Genomic DNA, 9,512 nt, shown 5'->3' with positions numbered 1-9,512 from the left:
AAGAGGTGGGCGGGGCCGTCATTATTCTGGATTGACAGCGCCCCGCAGTGGCAGTTTACCGCCATTACATCAACTTCGAAAATCACAAATGTCAAACTACAGCTTTTTATCAACATTGAAGGATATTTGAAACATTTTATGGAAGTTTTGATGTAAATAAAGGCCATTAATCACTGCAGTACAATAATTTCATCTTAAGGGTATCATTTTGTTAATTTGTAAATGTCAAAAAGAGAATTGCAGTCATCAGAATTGGTACAAAGGGGCCCAAAGTGAAGGAAGGTTATTTTTCTTCTCACAGGCTGAATTACTATACCATGCAGGAGCGGTATTACTCCAACTCACTGACCTTTTGATACAAATGATCAAAGGCCTGAAATGAGATGCCCTCTCATGCAGGACATTTCCCCTTTTACAGTTTAAAGTAAATATGTATTGTAATTTTGCATTAGGGTCAAAATTGCTGCGTATTGGCATATCCCAAAAAACATCAGAATAGGAGAATCCTCTGCATCATTTTTAGGCTGCATCTGCAATTGTTAAGTAGAGGTTCTGCTAATATATGAGGACAACAAGGCACATTTACAATGTTAGCTTCTGCATGACAGATTGAAGTATCTTATCTGACAAAAACACATTTTAATTTCACGAAAAATACCATTTCATTTTAATCTAATGTGTTTGCACTTCCTCTTTCTTAAGGGTTATTAATATAATAGAACACAATTAAATTGGAGGCACAAGAGGAAAAAATTGACAGCGCCCCGCAGTGGCAGTTTACCGCCATTACATCAACTTCGAAAATCACAAATGTCAAACTACAGCTGTTTATCAACATTGAAGGATATTTGACACATTTTATGGAAGTTTTGATGTAAATAAAGGCCATTAATCACTGCAGTACAATAATTTCATCTTAAGGGTATCATTTTGTTAATTTGTAAATGTCAAAAAGAGAATTGCAGTAATCAGAATTGGTACAAAGGGGCCCAAAGTGTGCCAAGAAAATATCCAGCACACCATAGCACCACCACCACCAGCCTCAACTGTTGATACAAGGCCATACTTTCATGTTGAGGCCAAAATCTAACCCAATCATCTGAATGTGGCAGCAGAAATGGAGACTCGTCACACCAGATAACCTTTTTTAATCTTCTATGGTCCAGTTTTGGTGAGTCTGTGTGAATTGTAGCCTCAGTTTCCTGTTCTTAGCTGACAGGAGTGACACCCGGTGGGGTCCTCTGCTGCTGTAGCCCATTTGCATCAGGTGTGCCTAATAAAGTGGCCAGTGAATGTAGTTTACTATTTCAAAAATGCTTAAAGAAATTACTCAAACACACAACAATTTTAGAATAAAAATAACCTTTTTATTTGTAAAATTTACAGATTTAAAAGATGCAAGGGCAAATTTGCAAGTCTAAAAGCACGATTGAGCTCAAATTTACAAAACATTAAAAAACAAGAAGAGGTACTTGATAGATGTGTAAACCTGTTTTCTGCTTGAGTTACAAAATATTGGTTTTGAATGTTATCAAATGCGTAAAAGTTTATAAACATTAATCACTTAAAACCTTTAAATATTCTTCTTGTAAAAATGTATATTTAAAATAAAACTTTACAGTGTTTGCCAGTCATTTTGTAGATTTGACGGCATTTGTCAGCCAATGTTTTCCGTGTCGGTTGAGGTCCTCAGGCTGTGCTGGAGTCAAGGAGGCTCATTTTCTCCTTATTCATGAGGCTGTCGTTGGGGAACCGGGGGTGGAGAGCAACCGCCGTCACCGGCACCATTTTGGACTTCTTCCTGCGCGACTGGGAACACGCCAAGAAGAAGATCTCGATCACATTCAGGACGAGGGAGACGCAGGCCACGACCAGCATGAAGATGATGAAGATGGTTTTTTCAGTGGGCCGTGACATGTAGCACTCCACAGTGAATGGACACGGCGCCCGAGAGCAGACAATCAGGGCCTCCATGACAAAACCATACAGGTAATACTGACCCACAATGAAGGCTATCTCCAAAAGGATTCTAAAAAAGATGGAAGTCATGTAGTTCCCTAACAGATTGCCTTTAATTTTGACGTGACCTTTTTCATCAGAATACTTTGGAACTTTGGTGACCTCCTCGCTGGAATGAGTTTCGATGTATTTTCTCAGCTTCTTCTCTTTGTGGACGACATGGATGACATGGCCGAGGTATATCAGGGTTGGTGAGGAGACGAAGATGATCTGGAGGACCCAGAATCGGATGTGGGAGATTGGGAAGGCGTGGTCGTAGCAGACGTTTTTACAACCTGGCTGTTTGGTGTTACAAACCATGTTGGACTGTTCATCCCCCCAAACCTGTAATTTAATGAACAAGGTTTGCATTAAGAATATTTTTAACAACCACACTAAACAGAATTTTCTGAAGTACAAAAATATGAGAAGATGATCAAAAATATTGATTTATTTTTGTTCAAAGTTGTACAACATATCAGGTCAACACAAGGAGTAAACTGGTGCTATTAAGCATTAAAGATGTGAAAAAAGGTTCCTCTAAACATAATGTTGCATTAATGCTGAATGCTAAATTCATCCAAAAATTTGTTTATAAACCTGACAATCCTGACGCATGTGGGAGGAGCTTCTGTTGACAGTAAGTATTGACTGTATATCCAATTTCCAGTCATTGCATGAAAAACCATGGATGATCGCTTCTTCATTGCATCATTTTATCATGCTTCTTAAAATGGTGTGTGTGTGTATATATGTTTGCGTTTTAAGGATTGTTGGCATTGTGCGGGTTTTAAACAAAATGTTTGTTTGTCTTGTCGTTTTGTTTCTAAATTTGATAATGTTTTTATGTAGAGCACTTTGAGAAGCATGAGTTGTAAAGGTGCTAATAAGTTTGATTTGATGATGTTGAGAGATCAGGTTTATTCATTTTGAAGAGCTCTACAAAAGAATCGTCAGTCACGTCTCCATGTCTGGGTTTGTGGCATCATCCATGAAGCTCATCCCAGTACGGCAAGCTTCACCATGTACGGCATCTGAGTGACGGGCGCTTTCAGTGGTAATTCTGTCTCTTTGTGACTCACTTTACCTATTTTCTATCACATTAGTTAGAGGAGGCAAAAAAGAAATAAATTGATGAGCTTTTAATTGTGTTCTCTATACAAATAAGAGAAGCATCAGAAAGTTTAAGAGAAAAATCAGTTTCTACTTTATGTTGGTTTTGGACTCATTACACTGAGTACATCAGAGATGTCAGAGATAAAGTCTTGGTCTACCGACCAACCGACCAACCTATACCCATACTGGTGACAAAGTGAAAAACACCTTTTATTGTTTAGAAATAAATAAATAAGGGTACCAAAATTATTATAAAAAAAACTAATTTCTTTTTGCAAGAGTGATTACATAGCTGGTGGTAAATTAAATCCTTTGATGTATTAAATGTTTACCTCTGGAGTATTTTTCCTTCACTGTGTTTAAAATCTTTTTGTAACTCTTTCGTTCCCACCAGAGCCGTCTGTCGATGTGAAGAACACAGCACTCAGTTGGTTCAGATCTTATTTATGTGGCAGGAGTATTTCTGTCTAACTTGGACACTGTTCTTCTTCAGAGGCTCCACTCAAACATGGTGTACCCCAAGGCTCAGTTTTAGGCCCGCTATTATTATCGCTTTACCCGCTGCCCTTGGGGTCCATTTTTAGGAAATACATCCTCATGCTCTGGAACAAGTGATCCATGCTTTGATCTTCTCCAGACTGGACTACTGTAACTCTCTCTACAGTGGTATTGACCAGTCTCTGCTCCGCCGTCTCCAGCTGGTTCAAAATTCAGCTGCCCGCCTGTTAACGGGGACCTGACGTTATGAGCATATTACTCAAATACTACTTCACTGGCTGCCTGTGTCTTTTAGAATCAGTATTTCAAGATTTTACTTCTGGTTTTAAAACGTTTAAATGGTCTGGCAACTCAGTATCTTTCGGAGCTTCTACATTTTTATCGTCCACGTCGAGTCCTAAGATCTGAAGATCTAATGCTTTCAATGGTTCCTAGGACTCGGCTTGTGACTCGGGGAGACAGAGCCTTTTCATTTGCAGCTCCTAAAGTCTGGAAGGCTCTCCCCTTTTCTGTGAGGTCTGCCAGAACAGTCAGTGATTTTAAAAACTCATCTTTTTACTCAGGCTTTTTACTCCAATGAGCAGATCTAGTGGACCAGCTTGTTCATTTAGTTATTTCTATTGTTTTCATTGTTTTATTGCTATTGTTTCTTGATTGTTTCAAATTGTTTAGTAATTAAATGATGTTTATTTATAAAAATGATGGATGGTGCACCTTTTCAGCTCCGGCTCCGAGCACCATAATCCTGAAGACGAAGAGCACGCTGAGCCACACCTTCCCAACAACCGTGGAGTGGGACTGCACCTTATTCAGCAGCGTGGAAAGAAAGCCCCACTCTCCCATGGCTTCTACAGACAGAAGGAAAAAAAAAAGCAAAATTCAATACAAGAAATGCGTGTGTCAACAGAATCTGATTCAAAATGTTCAATATTTTCATAATTTTTAACTTTTATGCAATTTAAACACCAAACTGCTTAATAATAATGTGTCACAATATAATTCATGTTTAATTTTTAAGTAATATTCTGTCTTTTTGGAAGTTTTTAGCTGCAGTAAACAAGAAATATACGTAAAAGACATCTGAAACGGTACCTTTAAAAGTAGTGTTCAAATTGCTAACAATAATCAGAACTAATAATGAGATATATTTCTATTCTGACCCTCCATTTTTATTTCAAATACAAAGTACAGGAATTGGCGCACAATTTTTATATATTTTGTCAGAAAAAATAAACAACAAAAAATGACAGATTAAAATAAGAATTGGAAGCACAAACTGTGCCTGTTGTAAAAATCTTTTTTGGTAACATAAGCAAGTGATAAGATTATGGTATCTGATTAAAAAATAATGACTTCTTCTCTATTCGAGAGACATTTACCTTGATTGCATAACTAGCTAAACCTTTTTAACTGCATTTATTTCCTAGTCTTAGTTTTATTTGTTTTTAACACTTAAATATTTAGTTAACTAATTTAAAATTCCTCAAACATACAAAAATATAAGCTCCCATAAAACCAGAACGAAATCAAAAACAAAAATTTACATTGATGTATTATAAAATGTATTTAAACATGATACCTTTTATTCGGGAGACGTTTTTGGAAAAGAGAAGCTCCTGTCTGCGGTTCCAGGGTTAAGTGACAGTCCAGAGTGGAGATCACGTCTGCTGTCAGTACCTTGAACTTTAGATCAGGCGTGGTTGTGCAACAGAGTGAGGTGTCACGTTGTCCCGACACCTGAAAATGTTTAATTCTGAAGCCAAAGACACTTTCAGCCATTAAAAGATTGTGTGGGTCAAAGATTGACAATGTTTCATATCAGCATTCAGGTGTTTTTTTATTAAACATGCAATAAAAAAATTGATATTTGTAGTAGAAGTACCACAGAGGAAGTTGCACAACACATGGAGAAATGAGAGAAAAACAGCAGGTGTTGACGTTTATTTTTGATGACGTAGTTTTAACGGTTTTACTTTTTATTGTTTTTAAGCTTTAGTTTGATTATTTTCACATACGTTTCACCAAAGTGCACAAATCAGCTTAAAAAAGCAAAATAAAGTGAATATGAATCAAATTTACAACCTTTTTTATGTTTGTCTTATTTGCACATAGAAAGCCTGACATGCACAGATTTCTTGTGCTGCAAAATAAGAATTATTTAAAAAGTTTTATGCTTGATCGACAAAAAAAGTTATTAAAAATTTTTTTTTGAAAAAACAAATTTTTTTTAAAAAAAATCTAATATTAAATCATGCAAAGATAAAGTAAAATAGGGGACATTTTTTGAAACATGAGAGTTTCTAATCATTTTATATTGTTTTACGTTAATTCAAGCTTGATTCAATGCTTGAAAATGAAAATCATGTTATTGTGGCATTTAAAAAAAATTACATTTCTCAATATTTCTTTATTTAAATTTCTGTCTATCAGGAGCAGACAAAAAAATGCTGTTTGAAAAAAAGCTCATTTGGGACGTGGAAACTACTGTTGGAGGACCAAAATCTCCCTGCTCCACTCCATTCTGATGCATCCACTTGCAGACAAGTAGACCTTTGTTTTCCTGGTCTCAGCTGGAATCTGGATCTAAACTGCACGGCTGCATAGCTCTGATAATGCTCGCCCTTTTTGTTGCACCGCTAATGTTAGGTTGGGGTTGTGAGAGGCTGTAAGCTAGTGGGAGAGAATGTCAACAGATGCATGATAGAAATGGGGGGGGGGGGGGGGGGGGCTCACATCCTCCCTACAGTTACTCAGAAGTGAATTGCAAGTGAACTCCCGTCCCTCTGTGTCCTAGAAAACACTACAATTTTTAAAATTTCGTCCAAAAAACTGCATAATTATTCTTAAAAGACCACTGGGAAAGGTTTTGAAATAAAACTTTTCATCAATATATATGAATATATATATATAAAAGATGACCGGAGTGGGACTTTAAAGCGGTTGCTTAATTATTATTTTCAAAACTTTAATTTATGTTTTGTTTTTTTAAATTCCCGTTAAATTAATCCCTCTTCATGATGATTATTGAAGCAAAATAAGATAAAAATAATCTGGAATGATAAAGTTGCTCTAATGATAATGTGAATTGCTATTTTGTCAAGAAGATAGAAAACCAGAGTTTTTATTCAATGTGAATCATTTATTAAAACAAACAAAGCATACAAAAAGTTTCTGTATCTTCAGCAGAAAATGTCATCGCGATTGTTAAATCAGCAGATTCCTTCAGGTTAATGAAGATCTGAAATGCTTAACAAACACACTGACTTGAGACTTGAGAACATAAATACAGCAGTATTGCACATTTTTCGAAAGGAGATTTTCTCTTAGTTTCTAAATAACAAAGGTAAAAATACACCTCTTTATTCAACGATGGAGGATTTTATAACATAATCTGGTGCAATAAAAACAATATTTCAGGTCTTCAGTGACCGCTCAGTAGCCGTTTCTCCTCTTTGGCTCCATCCAGACTTCCTCCAACGCTGTGGTTGCTCTCCATCTCCATGTTCAGTTTGTTCTGCCTGAGAGCCTCGTCCGTGTTTGGCCATTTTGGACCGGATAGGCTGGCTGGGTTTTCTGCTGAGGTGACTCTGTGAGCCTTACGCTTGGACCCACATCTGACTCTGGTGCCGATCAGGTAGAACGTCTCGATGACATTGAGGAGCAGGGAGACGCAGGCCACCACCAGCATGAAGATGATGAAGATGGTTTTCTCTGTTGGTCTGGACATGTAGCACTCCACGGTGAAGGGGCAGGGCTTCTTGGAGCAGGGGAACATGGGCACCATGATAAAGCCGTACAGGTAGTACTGTCCGACGATGAAGGCGGCTTCAATGATGATCTTCACAATGAGTTGGGTCAGGTAGCTTCCCAGCAAGTTCCCTTTGATTGTCACATGGCCAGTCTCATCTGTATACTTGGGAGACTTGTTTGGTTGAGGCCCGCCAGGCGTTGAGATCTTCAGCCGGAGCTTTTTCTCCTTCTGGATGATGTGCATGGCGTGGCCCAGGTACAGCAGTGTTGGAGTGGAGACGAAGATGATCTGGAGGACCCAGAAACGAATGTGCGAGATTGGGAAGGTCCAGTCGTAGCAGACGTTCTCGCAACCGGGTTGGAGGGTGTTGCAGACGAAACCGGACTGTTCGTCACCCCAGACACTTTCAGCACCTGCTCCCAAAACCATGATCCTGAAGAGGAACAGGACACTCATCCAGATCTTCCCGATCACAGTGGAGTGGGACTGGACCTTCTCCAGCAAGGTTGAAAGAAATCCCCAATCTCCCATCTTCACTGTTGGTGTTCAGACTTTAAACTGTAAGGAAATGAGAGGAACAAAGAGGACAAAACATTAACTTAACCATATCAATCGCTCAGAAATGTCCTTAACGCTTCCATCCTTTAGTCTGCCACCATCTCAAACAGCACTCTCTTGAACCTTGAGCTTGTTGGTCGATATGTTCCTGGAAGAATCATTAATCTGAACATTTTGACAGAAACTCCAGTGACTCTTGTGGATGACTCAGGAAGGAAAGATGCAGAGGAGACTAATCAATAAAAGAAGAAAGGAAATAATATAGTTCTTAAAAAACAAAACTTAAAACACGTTTTTGGCATGCAAGAGCAAACCCGCATGCAAGTCTATAATTGTAGAAGACTTTTTTTTACTCATAAATGATTGGTTACACATTGGTAGGAAAAGACGGCAATCAAAAAAGTGAAAAAAATACATACTTAAAAAAGCATAAAGTTATAATTAACTTCTCTCAAACCCTTGAGCCAATGTAATTCTAAATAGTCCAATCAGTCGACTAATCGGTATTTTGCATCCGAGCAGAGAACAGGTTGTCTCTTACCTTCTGACCTGGTCAAAAAGAACTGCCTCAGCTTAGGACAGAACACTAACTCTAGTTGAACCTTGGAGTTTTGAGCTGGGTGAGGACAACAGGGACCCAATTGCGTAACACACATCTGGCAAAAACGTCACGTTGCAGTCATAGATGAAAAACGGGTGCAGAGAACGGTGAAGCTGGAAACATGGGGGAGTGTGTAATGATTGACAACTGCACAACTTCGGATGGTTGTCTATATATAGACACCAATCAAGTACATGTCCTGGGTAGAGTCTGGTCCAACAAAGTACATGCAAGTTTTGATCAACGTTTTAAACATTCTTCCTCATGTTTTGGGGATTTAAAATATAATTACCATTTCTTTATCAATTTTTTACAGATATTTAATAGAAATGATAAAATCATTCTGCAAAAGCCTTCAAATGGCAACATTTTTACAACTTTTTAAATCGAGGAGTCAATTAGTAAAAGTTTCCAATATGGGTGCTGTGGCTTTTTGGGTTGTCTGGGCCCGTGGCGGGTCTTTGAGCGGATTGGCTGCCTTCCAAAGAGAGTGCAGATGTGTTTTGTAGTCCCTTGAAGCTCTTTGAAAATGGAACATATCATTGTCGTGTGTGTGGTAAGTGTATTGTGAAGGATTCACGATATACTCTAGTCCAGGGGTGGGCAATTCCAGGCCTCGAGGGCCGGTGTGTCTGCATGATTTCCAGATAGTCTTGCCCTACTCATGGCTGATTACCTGGTTCAGGTGTGTCCAGCCAATTAGAACATGCCAAAGCAGGGTATGCTGGAAAACATGCAGGAATGCGGCCCTCAGTGCCCACCTCTGCTCTAGTCATTAGTAAGGCATTGGGAACAACTGGCCTTAAGATTAGATACAACATACCTGCTTCTCATCCACTTCACTCTTGCTTCACCCGTGCTTGTTGTCACCTGCAGCATGCCTGTCAAGAAAAGTGCATACACATTATTTAGCTTTATAGGCTCACTGAGCAGTCGACAACCTTAATATTTTGTGTGGGCTGCCTGCGTGTCCTGTACAGGTTTGCTCAT

The 9,512-nt window shown here is 38.6% G+C and overlaps 2 protein-coding genes across 4 annotated transcripts; both read right to left on the bottom strand.

The window, feature by feature from the left end:
- Window positions 1-1,345: 1,345 nt before the first annotated feature.
- On the bottom strand, window positions 1,346-5,318 carry LOC101172045 (gap junction Cx32.2 protein). Its single transcript, XM_004083779.4, has 3 exons — window positions 5,192-5,318; window positions 4,327-4,460; window positions 1,346-2,343 (listed from the first exon to the last, which is right to left on the bottom strand). Exons 2-3 carry the CDS (start codon window positions 4,453-4,455, stop codon window positions 1,690-1,692), a joined length of 783 nt encoding a protein of 260 aa, XP_004083827.1. The 5' UTR covers window positions 4,456-4,460; window positions 5,192-5,318; the 3' UTR covers window positions 1,346-1,689.
- Window positions 5,319-6,730: 1,412 nt separating this feature from the next.
- Window positions 6,731-8,589, bottom strand: LOC101172301 (gap junction Cx32.2 protein). Of its 3 annotated transcripts, none has more exons than XM_004083780.5 (2): window positions 8,463-8,589; window positions 6,731-7,921 (listed from the first exon to the last, which is right to left on the bottom strand). In XM_004083780.5, the coding sequence occupies exon 2, from the start codon at window positions 7,892-7,894 to the stop codon at window positions 7,034-7,036; it is 861 nt and encodes a 286-aa protein (XP_004083828.1). In that variant the 5' UTR covers window positions 7,895-7,921; window positions 8,463-8,589; the 3' UTR covers window positions 6,731-7,033. The 3 variants fall into 3 exon arrangements, with proteins under 3 accessions (XP_004083828.1, XP_078798725.1, XP_078798726.1); XM_078942599.1 differs by having other exon boundaries at window positions 8,379-8,506; XM_078942600.1 differs by lacking the exon at window positions 8,463-8,589 and adding an exon at window positions 8,341-8,365.
- Between the last annotated feature and the right edge of the window lie 923 nt (window positions 8,590-9,512).

Source organism: Oryzias latipes, chromosome 24, assembly GCF_053564925.1.
Source record: "Oryzias latipes strain Hd-rR chromosome 24, Olatipes_Hd-rR_3.1".
NCBI classification, from domain to species: domain Eukaryota; kingdom Metazoa; phylum Chordata; class Actinopteri; order Beloniformes; family Adrianichthyidae; genus Oryzias; species Oryzias latipes.
The sequence above is the reverse complement of the archived record's forward strand: the minus strand, read 5'-3'. Positions and strand labels throughout refer to the sequence as shown.

What these genes read in the sequence shown, in the direction of transcription:
- LOC101172045 (XM_004083779.4), bottom strand. Translation starts at nt 4,455, where the DNA reads ATGGGAGAGTGGGGCTTTCTTTCCACGCTGCTGAATAAGGTGCAGTCC. An exon ending in TCGGAGCCGGAGCTGAAAAG is followed by an intron (nt 2,344 to 4,326) that starts GTGCACCATCCA and finishes ATTAAATTACAG; the next exon opens with GTTTGGGGGGATGAACAGTC.
- LOC101172301 (XM_004083780.5), bottom strand. Translation starts at nt 7,894, where the DNA reads ATGGGAGATTGGGGATTTCTTTCAACCTTGCTGGAGAAGGTCCAGTCC.